This window comes from Nematolebias whitei, chromosome 9, assembly GCF_014905685.2.
Source record: "Nematolebias whitei isolate Nwh7 chromosome 9, NemWhi1, whole genome shotgun sequence".
Taxonomy (NCBI): Eukaryota; Metazoa; Chordata; class Actinopteri; order Cyprinodontiformes; family Rivulidae; genus Nematolebias; species Nematolebias whitei.
In genome coordinates this window covers 23368374-23382897 of record NC_056506.1, presented here as the reverse complement: position 1 = coordinate 23382897, position 14524 = coordinate 23368374, and the positions used below count along the sequence as shown (strand labels likewise).

The window sequence follows — 14524 nt, the reverse complement described above, 5'->3', positions numbered from 1 at the left end:
AACTTTATCTCCCAGTTGTTCAACCTGTGCTGTACCTCTGATGATCTCATTCCTAATCTTATCCATCCTCGTCACTCCTGAGGAGAACCTCAACATCTTCATTTCTGCCACTTCCACTTCCACTTCTGTCTAGTATCAGCTCAGTTTAAGTAATCTCTTAGCTCTACAAGCAGCAGTCGGGTCTAGGCGTGGCTAACTTTGTTTAATATTAAAATTTGTTGCTGATCTGAAACATTTAGGTGTGACCAAAAGAACAAAATGAAGAAAAACAGAAGAAATGTGCTAAAAAAAAAAGTTACGCTCAAACCAAGAGTAGAATTACAAAAAAAAGCAGAGGAGACCTAAAAACATGGCATCGTATAAAAATCTAAATAAAAAGATATAAACAACCATGTGTGCATGTTTTGGCTTCATGTTGGCATTTTTTCCCCAAAAACAAAAAGATTTTTTTAAAGGTCTCTTAAATGATTAATAACAAAAAGTGATCTTAATTGAATTACAAAGACAAACACATTTTTGCCTAAAACATTAAAAATAATTCTAGAAATTTAGGATCGCTCACAATTCAGACATGGAAAAATCATCTGCCAACATCCTCAAAAGCATTTTAGAGTAAAAGCTTTCAGTTGAGGAAGATTATAGTGATTTGTCCTCTTTATTTTCCACAGCATGAATCAGAAATGTTGGAAAAGATCAGAAGCGATGAACTCCTGCTCATGTATGTCATTAAAGCAGTTACCTTAGGAGCATAAAGAGCACAAGGGTCCATGTTCCCCTGCAGACTGACCTTCCCTCCTGTGCGCTCTCTGAACACACACACACGTGCACACACACACAAACACACACACACACGCACACACACACACTAGTTAATCCTTTAACCAGCAGGTTAAGTATTTGATGAGGAGCAGGAAACGCAGATGTTTGTTGACATAAATCCTGCTCTTAGTGACAAACCAGAAGAAGACAGAGGTTAGCAATAGTTAACCTGCTGCTTGGGACAGACAACAGACACCCCCCCCCCCCCATAAAACCAAATTACAACAGACAAGGACGAATGCTGAACTCAGACTTTAGCGAGCAGCAGAAGTTATCAGAAACAACAAAAAGCAAGAACGTGTGTGTTACCGTGCTGATCGGGGGTCGATGGTCCAGTCCAGACCCACCACGTCGTAATGAGACTCGGAGAGGTCCTCTAAACCATAGTGAGCATCTTTAGCAAACACGATCTGTAAGACAAACACAAAAATAGCCACAAGTAAGAATGCTGCTTGATGTAATCCATTTACAGAGCAGTGCTGCCACCTGCAGGTCACCGGCAGACCTTCTTCTTCCAGCTCCAGTTCCTTCGGAGTGATTCGACTTCATGAAAAATGGCCACACACTTGATCTAGTTTGGTTTGTCAACGTCTCAGAGGAGAGCAACAACAGAACAGTCCTGACTTCCTGTCCAATACGATCTCTGTAAAGAGTTCCCTTTAATATTTGACACATTTTCCATGGAAGTGTCTCTGAACTCGACGGTTTTTAAAACATTTTTTAATGTAAAATAAATTCAGCTTCAAGGCCTCGTCATTCACAGCCTGTTTGTTCAGTCTGGACCTCCTGAATGCTGTTTCCCAGCACGTTTAGCCCCGTTTTAGTTGGTTTTATTGGTAATATCAAGTTTTGCTATTGTTTACCGCATTTCTTTTGGACCTTGTAAATATATTTATTTTTCACTGTTTGGTATTTTATTTTGTACCCTTATTGCATGCTTTAGTATTTCTTGTTTTGTTTATTATTATCATTGTTTTTAGTGAGTCTAATTGGTTCTTCTCATCCTGAACATTTCATTGCATTGTTGACCTTGTGTTAATCTGCATATGACAAATACACAACATATATTTGTCTATATTTAAGACTTTCCCATTCCCTGCAAAGTATCCACCCCTTTAATACTTTAAGGAAACTCTTCACGTCAACATGTTTAGTATTTTACTAACACCTGTTTGTCATCAGGACGTGTGCCTTTTGTTTTCAAATACGTTGTGTAGCCTTTCAGCTAATTTCACCTTTTTTTTTTTTTACTTCATTTCAGTTATTTCCACTTCTACAAGCTTAAGCTTCTTTCTGCCTTTTCAGCTACTTTTCAGCTTTTTCTTTTCTAATTTCAGCCTTTTTAAAGCCAATTTCTGACTTTTTGTGCTCATTTCTGCTAATTTATGCATACTTAAACAAAAAATGTTCTTTCTGTTTTCTTCTAATTAAGGCGTGTTCTTTCATTTCAGCTATAATTCAGCATTTTTTAGCTAATTTGAGCTGTTTTTCAGCAATAAGCAATCACATTGCATTTACGCAAAAAATGCAATTTCTCTAGTCCAGTTCGAGTTCCATCAGATCGTTTATGTCTTCATGTTTCCTCGTTTAGTTTGTTTTTAGCCCATTTTATTCTGCTTGTTGGTTTTTATGTGCTGTTATACGAACTGATTTTAACTAGCTGGTAAAGTACCGTGGTAAACCGTGCTGAGTTTTAAAGTGCTGAATAAATAAAAGTGACTTTGACATCAAGTGTAAAAATGTTTTGTTTACAGGTGTGCATGTTGATGTAAACAACACATGCGAGTTCGTGGTTTCGCCTCACCATGGGAACATCCTGGTCCTTCTCCTTCAGTCTGTCTTTGACACGTCGAGCAATGTCTCGCAGGTAAGGCAGAGAAAACTCTTTGAACTCGACTGGCCCCAGAATGCCAGCGTGGGACTCGAACACCTGCAAAGCCTGCGCAGGAAGAAGAAAACGAAGGGAATTTACTTCTAGTCAAACCGTTTGAACACAAAGGAAGTTCCTCCCTGAACCATCTGCAGTAAAACCAGACACACCTTGTTTGATGATAAAGATCTCCGAGCCCTGACAAACACTTAAACATCTTGGATGGCGAGGAGGAGGAGCCAGCTGCTCCCTGGTTTCTGTCACCACGGTTTCCAGTTAAATGTTACAAAACCAGTCAGTGTGGGTAGTCCACACCGACTGGAAGTGGGTGAGAAAGGGCTACATGTAAAAATCAGAGAGGGTCTTTAGAAGTTATTTTAAGAGATGTAATTGATCAGTTATTTTCTGGAGAGGAGGGTCCGTCTGATAGTCGAACCTCGGATTCAGGAGGAGCAGTGCGGTTTTCGTCCTGGAACACTGGACCAGCTCTACACTCTCAGCAGGGTCCTGGAGGGTGTGTGGGAGTTTGCCCAACCGGTCTAAATGTGCTTTGTGGACTTGGAGATGGCGTTCGACCGCGTCCCTCGAGGAGCCCTGTGGGAGCCCTGTGGGAGCCCTGTGGGGGGTACTCCAGGAGTATGGGGTACCAGGCCCTTTGATACGGGCTGTTAGGTCCCTGTATGACCGGTGTCAGAGCCTGGTCCGCATTGCCGGCAGTAAGTCGGGCTTGTTCCCGGTGAGAGTTGGACTCCGCCAAGGTTGCCCTTTGTCACGATTCTGTTCATAACTTTTATGGACGAATTTCTAGGCGCAGCCGAGGTGTGGAAGGGATCTGTTTTGGTGGCCTTAGGATGACTTCTCTGCTTTCTGAAGATGATGTGGTTCTATTGGCTTCATCAGGTCGTGATCTACAGCTTTCGCTGGAGCTGTTTGCAGCAGAGTGACGTGGCCGGGATGAAGATCAGTTCCTCCAAATCCGAGGCCATGGTCTTGAGTCAGAAAAGGGTAGAGTGCCCCAAGTCCTGCCCAAAGTGGAGGAGTCTTGTTCATGAATGAGGGAAAAATGGAACGTGAGATCGATAGGCAAATGGGTGCAGCATCAGCAGTGAAGCGGGCGCTGTACCGGTCTGTCGTGGTGAAGAGAGAGCTGAGTCAAAAGGAGAAGCTCTCAATTTACCAGTCGATCTACGTTCCTACCCTCATCTATGGTCACGAGCTTTGGGTTGTGACCGAAAGAATGAGATCTTGGATACAAGCAGCCGAAATGAGTTTTCTCCGCAGGGTGTCTGGGCTCTCCCTTAGAGTTAGAGGAATGTTATGGATGTTAACTGAACAATTATTCATCCATCTATTTTCTTCCACATATCCGGGGTTGGGTCGTGGGGGTAGCAGCTTAAGTAGGGAGGCCCAGACTTCCCTCTCCCCAGCCACTTGGTCCAGCTCCTCCGGGAGAATCCCAAGGCGTTCCCAGGCCAGCTGAGAAACATAGTCCCTCCAGCGTGTCCTGGGTCTTCCTCTGGGTCTCCTCCCGGTGGGACATGTCCGGAACACCTCACCAGGGAGGCGTCCAGGAGGCATCCTAACCAGATGCTCGAGCCACCTCAACTGGCTCCTCTCGACGTGGAGAAGCAGCGACTCTACTCTGAGTCCCTCCCAGATAATCGAGCTTCTCACCCTATCTCAGACTATGTCGAAGCTCAGACAGACAGAATAACTGCACTCAGATCAACACAGCAGGACCGGAGCTTTTCAGTCACACAGCTGCTTCATTTCTTACGTGTGTCAACATTAGAACTGCTCGAGCGATGGTTTACAGATCTCGTCTTGAGCAATAAAGCATTTAAATGGAAAATTTTCAAGATGCACTCCAAAAATGCCATACTTTGAAAATGCCACTTCTTTCCAAACATGTGTGTAATAACGCAGCTTTGTGTTCTCTGGTTCTTCGTTTTTAGGAAACCAAAGAAATAACCTTTTTCTTTTTGCTACCGAAAACAGTTGATACAAGAAGCTCAGGCAGTAGGATTTATTTCTGTTGCTGTAAACAGCATGACTCATGGTTGTCTGTTAAACATAATGTTTCGGGTATTAACAATTAAATATCAAAAGAAGCACAGATGTTTATAACTCAGTTCTATAAATGCATGTAACTCTGTGTTTTGTTAAATGTGTACGTATTCTTCCAGAATGAAAATCGAAGGGTCTGACCTGAGCTCCAGCTGCTACCTGTCCCAGCAGATACTCAACAATCACATCTGTCAGCATCTTCAGCAGCATGTGGCTGGATTCAGGGTGCCGGTAGAGCCAACGCTTCGCTTTAGAGTGGGTGCTGGAGCCCCCACCTTCTATCATATATGACATCAGAGTCCACTGCAGAGGGACACGGTGACAGATGGGAGTCAAGTTCAATGCAACAAGCCTTTAATCATTAAACGGTGTGTGTGTGTCTGACCGGCGCTCCTGTGAATCCTATGAGGGGAACCTTTCCTTCGATCTTGTGTCGGGTCAGAGTGATGGCTCTGAAGACATAATCCAGCTCCTTGCCCACATCCACTTTGGCCTGCAGGCGCTGCAGGTCCTCGGGCTCCTTCAGGGGGTCTGTAAATGTCGGACCTTTGCCTGTCAACATCTGGACTTCCAGACCCATGGCCTGAGGAGACGGAGAAGAAATGAAGATATTTATTTTGCTTATGAAACAACAGGAACTAGAACAAAGGTTAATCTCTAAAGTTGTGTGACAAGTTTATTCATTCTTCAGTTCAAATGTCTGATTATTGTCCTGATGCATGCTCAGTAATCCAGGTTCATTCAACCTTTATTTAAACAGATAAATCACAGGTAGATCAAGGATGAGCCCGCCCCAGTGGTGGTAGTAACCGGACACAGTATGCGACATCTTTGCTTAAAACCTTGGTTAGCAAAATATCTCATGAACTGTTGGACATATTTCAGTGAAACGCTCAGAAAGTAATTATTGGATGGAGCTCTACAAGTGATTGTATTATAAAGTTCACCCAGTTCAAGATGGTTTACCAAACTCAGTTAACTTCGATCTAACCAAAATGGCCATACCAAGTTTCAGACAAAGTCTATTCCTCATGAGAGAGTTTTTCCTTTCCACTGTCACCTTCATGCTCAGGATGAGAGTCTGCGATGGAGTTAAATTCAAAGCACTCTGCTCCTCAGATAAATAGTAGGGATGCACGATATTATCGGCATGGTATCGATATCGGTCGATATTAGCGATAAAGTTAAATATTGGATATCGGCCATTCCATCAAAATAACTCACAGATACAAAAGTCTTCTGTTTTATGTTAATTTTTTATTTAAGGAACTGTTAAGTATATCTATTAATGCACTATTACTTGTGCGCTTTTCACTTTTTGCTTGTGAACAGGTCGAGTTTAGATGAATGAAAATTTACAAATTTGCACAGTTCGAGTGTTGTCGTTGTGTTAGAGAGTAAATGTCATGAATGAATGTGACATTAAACATAATCCAAGTTCAAGTGTTGCATCATTTTCAGCCCCTTTTTGGCATCTGCATTGGGTAGCAGACAAATTGACAAAAACCATGCAAAATAATGTATTTTAATTCGACAGCAGAGAAAGCTATGTAGTCTCTGGAAGTAGGTCTAGGAAAAAATATATCTGTATCGGTATCGATCATCGGCCAAATAAGTTTTAAGCTATTGACATATCGGATATCGGCCAAAAATCTAATATCGTACATCCCTAATAAATAGTGTTAACTTGTTATTTTTATATATGAATGTTCAGTGTCGTGAGATGACTTCTGTTGTGACTTGGCACTATATAAATAAACTGGATTGAATTGAATACCCTAAATAACTTTAAAAGAATTGTTATAAGATGTGGTGTAGTAGTAGCTGACTGGTCTCCAACACATACTGGGCACTAACCAATCAGACGTTTACATTAGCATCCATGACAGTGAACAATGAATTCTTTTTTTTTTTTTTTTAAAAGGATGTTTCTAACCCAACAGTTCCAACAAAATGACAACGAGAGAAACGATGACTAATTATTTCTGGTTGGAGTCTACAAAGGTTGCAGATAAACAACATAAACAGCCACAGGAACGAACACATTATGTCCATTTACAGCTACTGTTTTAATCTCAAGAATTATGGGGGGGGAGAGATACAAATAACATTTTAATGCTGATTATTTGTAAAGTAGTTCAGGTGTTATGAACTGAACTTGTTCTAACCTGTGGGACGACGAGGATATCAGAGAAGATGATGGCAGCGTCAAAAGGAAAACGTCTCAGAGGCTGAAGGTCAAAAACAAACAGTCAAGGTTAAAATGATTTATATGCATTTAATAATTAGAGTGAATATTTAGTTTTCTCCTCTGTTTAACCTGCAGTGTGAGCTCACAGCAGGCCTCTGGTGACCGACACGTCTCAAAGAAGTCCTTCCCCGCTCTGGCCTCACGAAACTCTGGAGAGAAGATTTAACAACAGAGAACATCTTGAACAACAGAAAACAAGACCAGAACATAAATCCCCAAATTATAACAAATTCTAAGAAAATATAATACGTTGAAAGCAATAAAATATGTGATTGCACAATGTTGGAATTCATATACAGTGTATTTTTGTTACACTTGTACTGTCTGCGTCAGAAGAAATAAAAAAGGTATTCAAAAGGAGAAAACCTGGTAAGTATCTTCCCGCCTGTCTCATGCACCAGACAGGAACATGTTCCACTTGTTCTCCACGAGCCGCTCTCAGGAACGTGTCGTTCTTCAGCTGAGGAAAGTCTTTAGGGCTAGATAATAAAAAATCAAATAAAAAAACGCCACTAGATTAGCATTTTTAACATCAAAGCCCCAGAAAACATTCTTCTGGTCACAATTATTGCTCTCAATGAATATTATTTCCTTTTTGGTTCTTTTGTACAGCACTTTGGTTGGCCTTGTTGCTGTTTTAAGTGCTATATAAATAAATTGGTATGGTACTAAATCAATCATTGAAATTACAACGTGCACGTTGTAATTTCAATGATTGGGAACTCTAAATTGTCCCTAAGTGTGAGTGAGACGTTGAATGGTTGTCTCGTTTGTCTCTATGTGTCCCTGTGATGGACTGGAGACCTGTCCAGGGTGTACCCCGCCCCTCGCACAGTGATTGCTGGACATGGGCACCGGCGACCCCCGTGACCCAAAATGGAAGAAGCGGGTAAAAGATAATGGATGGATCAACAAAAAAGGTTGAATCATGTCATCTGGACTTCGTTTTTTTTGTTAAAAAGAAACGTTTCGCCCCTCATCCAAGAGGCTTCGTCAGTCTGAGGCCTAGCCATCTGGTATTACCCAGAAGCCACCCTGACTTCAACCTTTTTTGTTGTTATATACCTGGATGACTGAGAAAACAAACTTTGTGATAATGGATGGATGTTTGTGACGATGAAGCCCAGCTGGTTGCTTCACTTTTAGACAAAAGAAAACCTTATTTGTCTTATCAATAATACTGGTGCACCCCTCCCTTTCCCTGCAGACACACAGAGCATCCCACTGAGCTGGTCTCGGTGATTATGGAAGATAACACTTCTCTGAGCTCTTATCGGCTCTCAGCAGCACAGAAGAACGGTTGAATCTGGGGATGGGAACCACTGATGCATCACGGCTGTCCAATTAAAATTAGACTTGAATATTACATTTAAAAAGAGACGAATAGATGACAGGATGTGCACACAGTATGGCTGCTGTCAAACCTCGACAATCAGTCCTTGTGTCCTACTAACAGACAAGAGTTTATTTTGGGTTATGTCACCATGTAAATTTAAAAGAATTTCAGACATATAAAAAGAAAAGAAAATACATAAAGTGTCTACTAAATTATTTTAAGAGTCAAAACAAACAAATCCTTGAACAGTGATGCCATCCAGCGCTGCTGTAAATGAGTTCAATAACTTACAGAGACGACAGATTATAAACTCTCTCTACAGGAAATGAATTGAAAGGAAGCTCATTCAAATGGGGCTAAATGTAGAATGAACATTTTGATATTGTAGCTTTTAAGTTTGCACTAAAAACTACTACGCATGCTGAAAACAAGGGGATTCACTCGTTAATGTCCTTTTATGAAACGCTGGTTTCGTAAAGTTTTGACCGCCAGTCGATAAAATGATTCCTGAAATTGACCGTACGGAGCAAAAGGCGGAGACTTACAGGATTAAATCGTTCTTGCTCATGTCTGCGAGGCGCGATGAGGCAGGTCTGTTGAAAAAAACAACTCCAAATTCTCGCTTGAGAGGTCAGTAGTGACAAGCAGCTTTTTGAGTAGCTAGTAACGAAAAAAAAAACACTTCTCAGTGGGCGCGGCCATGTTTGAACATCACGTGACTAGCCAGGAAACCGAGGCGACGCTTCAAAATAAAAGCTGTTCCTTCATTTTCTCTAAATTAGGAGGCCTCAATTTCTTTCTATTTTGCAATTATAATGCTGAAAAAGTTCCCTCAAAACTATCCAGTTTTCATAAACAGATGCTTCTCTCTTGGTCATTGATTTACAAACATAATTTCTCTCCACACAGATATTATATTTGGAACAATAGAGACATCTTGCATAAAAACAAATCCTTATTTTACCCTAATTGGTTTATTCACAACATAGTTTTAGTTCATCAGTTGCTCAACACTGATGGATCATTAATGTCGTATCAAGAATTTGTCATAAAATATAACATTATGATCCCTATTAACAAATTTAATATTGCAATAAAAGCAATCCCTACTGGAGTAATTATTTTACATAGAAGTACAGCAGGACAGAATCCAACACTGTTATTACCCTTTGATCCAACCAAACTTGAAATTGGTCAAATCTGCTTCTCCTCAACTCGTAACAACAACCGTCGTATCCGTTCACTATTTCAGAAAGATGTTGTGTCAACTCCATATGTGGTACCTTATTGGAACAACTTTATTAATAACCTTAACTGGAAAGGATTTGGACTTTACCAACCAGATACACAATAAATAATAAAGTAAGAGAAGTATCATTCAAGATTATTCATAGATTTTACCCATCCAAAGTTTATTTACAACGGTTTAACAAGGATATAAATATAATTTGCTCTTTTTGTGATGAAAACCCAGAAGATGTCTTTCATTTATTTTGGTCTTGCCCCTTCTCGACTCAATTTTGGAAAAGTATTTGTACTTTGATTTCTACTTTTATAGAACCATTTCTTTTACTTTGCTTTGAACATGTTTTGTTTGGCTTCACTGACTACCCAACAGCTAAAGAAAAACAGTTCTATATTATTAATCTCATTATATACCTAGCCAAATGGCATAGTCATAAATGTCGATACACTAATCAAAAACCTCTTATCTCCATTTTTGAAAATGAGGTCAAACAATACATCAAAACTATTAAATACTCCACCAACACGAAGGCCATAAAAACTTGCACCTTATGTGCGCTCTTCAAAATATTTATGTAATATGTAATTGTAAGTTACTGTCTCAGTGTTTGTAACCCCCTGGCGTCTGTTATATCATTACTGTATACTGCATTTTATTGTATTGTTTTGTACTTTTCAATAAAGATTAAAAAAACAAAATAATAAAAAAAATTAAAAAAAGCTGTTCCTGGAAAGAAAGAGAGAAAGAGAAAGAGAGAAAGAGAGAGAGAACAGTTTCCCCCTTTTTAATATACGTTTGACAATATTTAAAGAGTTGACATTTGTAAACTTACAATGAAATAAACAATTTAAGGCTTAGTAAGTTGTGTCTGAAAAACAGTGTTGAGGTCCAAATGTTGGCAATGAATTAAATGTTTTTTTTTTCCATTTCATTTTATTAAAAAAAAAAAAAGAAAACGTCCAGTTGAACTGACTGTACATTGCTGGATTTTATACCTGGATTATTGAGCATGAACTTATTATTCTTATTCTTATTCTTATTATTTTCATTCAACCTTTATTTATACAGGCTAGTCTCATTGAGCCACAGGGACTCATTAACAAGAGGGACTTGTTCCAGACAGAAAATATAAAATACAGGCAACAATAACAGTAAACAATGACAACAATAAACTACAGTGAAAATGCAGTTAACATAAGTGTATAAAACAATAAATCCAGGTGCCATAAAACAGAGGGAAATAGTAAGAACAAGTACATATCTGCCATTATCAAATGTTTGAAACCCCTTAAATAAATCAAGGTGGACAACTTCAGTTCCTGTTGCAAGGTGTTCCAGGAGCAGAGTAGGAAAAGGCCTTTTTGTCAAGTTCAGTCCACACTGAGGGAACACTGCAGGTAATGAAGGCCTGAGAGCACATGTTGTAACTGTACTGATGACGTGGCATATGGGAGGAGATACAAGAAGGCAGCAGAGCAAGGAGGGATTTATAGATGAAAATGAACCAGTGTGAGAGCCTACGTGTAGATAATGAAGCCCAACTGACCAAGGAGTACAGAGTGTAGTAATGGGTATGGTAGTTACAACCAGTTATGAATCTTAGTGCACCATGGTAACAGAATCCAACATCTGCATGGAGCTGGCAGAGGCATTCATATAAATAATGTCACCATAGTCAGTGGCCGGTAGGAAGGTAGCAGTTACAAGGCGTTTTCTGGCATTCAGAGCTAACCAATATCTATTTCTGAAAAAGAAACCCAGTTTTAATTACAGATTCTTTATCAAGTTTTCAATATGTGGTTTAAAAGAGAGATGTGCATCGACCAAAATTCCCAAGTATTTGTAAGAATCTACAAACTCAATAGGAACACCATGCATGGATGAGATAGGAGGAAGAGTTGCTGTCACCATTCTTCTGTTTGAAAACAACATCCCTTTGGTTTTATCAGCATTTAGCACCAGCTTGAGATGGAATAAGCCTAACTGAATGATGTCAAATGCAAACTGTAGAAGCTGGAAAACCTTGGCAACGGTGTTAGCTTGACAATAGACAACAGTGTCATCGGCATAGAGATGCAAGGATGCGTCAGGAATGTTTTGACCTAAATGATTTATATAAATTGTAAAAAGAGTGGGACCCAAAACTGAGCCTTGTGGTACACCATCGGTGACCTTTAGGTAGCTAAATGAAGTACCGTTATGTCGAACACATTGCCTTCATCCTGAGAGATAGTTTGAGAACCAGCCCACAGTATGATCTGAGAAGCCAGTATCTGAGAGCTTGTGGCATAAGATGTCATGATCTACAGTATCAAAGGCTTTGGATAGGTCTAAGTAAAGTGCAGCATCTTTTGTGTCCAAAGCTTCAACAGCATCATAAAAACCCTTCATCGAAGCAGTCATTGTGCTGTGTTGTTTCCTGAAACCAGATTGGAGGGAAGATAAAGTATTAAAAAAGTCCAAATACTTCTTGACTTGTGTATTTATCAGTTTTTCTAAAATCTTAGCTAAAATACAGAGTTTGGAGATTGGTCGATAATTGTTCAAAATCGTTCCTCTTTACTCTTTTGTGTAGCTCACATATGAATTCCTAACACTGCTCATCATTTTTATTTAACAAAGAAAAGCGATATTTGTTTGTCTTATGGCTGGCAGATCCAGCCTTCACCGTCAACTGGTTCCAGTAGAACCTTTAAGTCTTGCCCCATTCACATGAACACTTGTAACATTGACTTCTGTAAAATGAAAATGTATAAATTTTACATTTGTAAAATTAAAAATTTAGCTGGTGCACGTTCATATTTTGAGTTATATGTGTGTTAGTTTGTGGGATCTGGGGTGGGGGCCGGCAGGCAGGCCAGTCTATAAAGCTACAGTCATAAAATCAGGCACCGCACACCAAATAGATTCCTAGTTGTTTGTTTTCAAAATATAATCAAGGTCGACATTCAATTCTTGGTTTTTGTAATTATAAATATGTTATTTTACATTGTAATAGCAAAATGTTCTGCTATGTCAGAATGACTGCAAAGCACACGGACATTGGTATTTATAATAGAGTCAATGACCCTTTATAAAATTTTGCTCACCACCTTGGTCAGACTTTTATCATCAGTCCTTGGTCTGCATTTTTAACCCCCCCCCCCCCCCCCTCACCCCCATTTAGAATTAGTGGAACCAAAACAATGTTTTGAGCAATTAGGAGCTTAAAAATATTAAGATATTTAGTTTGAAATTGAAAATAGAACTTAAGATCTAGTCCTGCTGAAACTGGTCCTCAACATTATTTTCAGCTTTGGACATTTATAACAACACATTTTTTGTTCACAAATGTACACAGCAACAAATAAATACAAATATTTTTAAAATAGTTAGAAGTGGTGGCTTGGAACGTAAGAACACTTGCCTCTAGTAAATGTTTTGTTCAGTACACACCTTCAAATTAAAGAGGAACATTTGACTTTCTTAGTGTAAAGGATAGAAAAACCTAATTTAAGAACAATTTATGGCATTAAATGCGTATGTAAATATACAACACTGGACACAATGGGACTGTTGTGGAACTCCAAATGTTACTGGCTCTGGTCCATGCTCGTCACATAATTACAGTAGTCATTTTACCTGCAAAATAATTTTCCAATTGCCATTTTACGGCAACATTAAAGAGTTTCCTAAATGCTTTCATGGCTTTTTGTTTTGGCATTTTCACTGGCCTCCACATGACCACCCTATAAAAAAATTCTGGAGGCGCCATCGTTATTCAAATACCAAAGCACATTTTAATGAAAAACATCTCATTGTTTCAAACAGTGAACACAATAAACGGTTCCATTCTGAAAAAAAAAAAAAAAAATCTTTTACTGTTAAATCAAAAAAAATTATAATATATAACAAATTGTATTGTAAAAAGGAAACAGTCATTGAAATGGTGATAACAAGGCAAAAGCTTCCATACTTTAATCCCCAAAACAAGAAAACAAAAAGCTACTCAGGACTTCAATATGAAGTGGACACAGAGGTGATCAAGCCCTCTCTGGACAAAAAGAAGAAGCTCATTATTTGCATAAACAGTAAAATATGAACTGCTACGAGACAGTCGGAGCCTCAGCGTAAAAGCAGCTTATTGATTATTTCTGAAATGTAAAGCAAATAACTTTAAACGTATGCACATTTCTGTACAGCAAACATTAGTTCCTTCTTTTGAAATGCAAACTGCAACTCATAAGGACAAAAGATTTGATGGTTCACCTAAAATAAGGCTTCAATTTGATAAACATCCGCACCTTGAAGGAAACTGAGTAATTTAAATAACACCAAGAAATCATATATTTTATAACATAGATCTGCTGTTTGATGCTTCAACAAAAAAACATGTTTTCAACTGAGTCCATCTAGCCAATATATTTAAAATGTTCCAGTGTCAAATGATTCAAATACAATAAGATGTGGGCACAGTGTATTTTCTTTTGTACATGATGCTACTTGGATTTTAGACATTTTGAGAATGAGCTCAAACACAAGTTTTCAAACGTCACTCTAGCATTTTAGATGTCCACGATGAAGGATTTTATAAAATTGCAAACTGAATTTTATGTGCATTGTATAAAAATAATGTTATTGTCCATGTATACAAACAAATCTACTCTTCAAGAGTAGCTTTAAACATAATGAGTGAATGTGAAATGACATCTTCCTGGCTTGTAGTCACTATGGCTGCTGGTACTGCGACTCTGTGGCAGTGTAGAAGTCATCCAGGACACTCTGTGTGTAGTCAAAGGTGGGCCTGTCATCAGGCTTCTGATTCCAGCAGGATGTCATGATATCATACAGCTCTTGGGGACAGTTGTCAGGCCGTGGCATCCTGTAGCCGCGTTGAATCGAAGAAACCACCTCTGCTTTGGTCATACCTTGAAACAGACACACAGAGTGGATTAA

General features: G+C 39.1%; 2 protein-coding genes across 3 annotated transcripts in view; both read right to left on the bottom strand.

Moving 5' to 3' along the window:
• urod (uroporphyrinogen decarboxylase) overlaps window positions 1–8911 on the bottom strand; it is a 10379-nt gene extending 1468 nt beyond the window's left edge. The window contains exons 1-9 of the mRNA XM_037682047.1: window positions 8889–8911; window positions 7374–7486; window positions 7077–7156; window positions 6925–6987; window positions 5142–5339; window positions 4898–5059; window positions 2624–2758; window positions 1129–1229; window positions 740–806 (exon numbers count right to left, since the gene is read on the bottom strand). Coding sequence (XP_037537975.1) covers window positions 740–806; window positions 1129–1229; window positions 2624–2758; window positions 4898–5059; window positions 5142–5339; window positions 6925–6987; window positions 7077–7156; window positions 7374–7486; window positions 8889–8911 — 942 coding nt within the window. The remainder of the gene's footprint in view (window positions 1–739; window positions 807–1128; window positions 1230–2623; window positions 2759–4897; window positions 5060–5141; window positions 5340–6924; window positions 6988–7076; window positions 7157–7373; window positions 7487–8888) is intronic.
• Window positions 8912–14296: 5385 nt separating this feature from the next.
• lyn (LYN proto-oncogene, Src family tyrosine kinase) overlaps window positions 14297–14524 on the bottom strand; it is a 35526-nt gene continuing 35298 nt past the window's right edge. For both annotated transcript variants that reach the window (XM_037681571.1, XM_037681570.1), the window contains one exon: window positions 14297–14496. In XM_037681571.1, coding sequence (XP_037537499.1) covers window positions 14297–14496 — 200 coding nt within the window. The remainder of the gene's footprint in view (window positions 14497–14524) is intronic.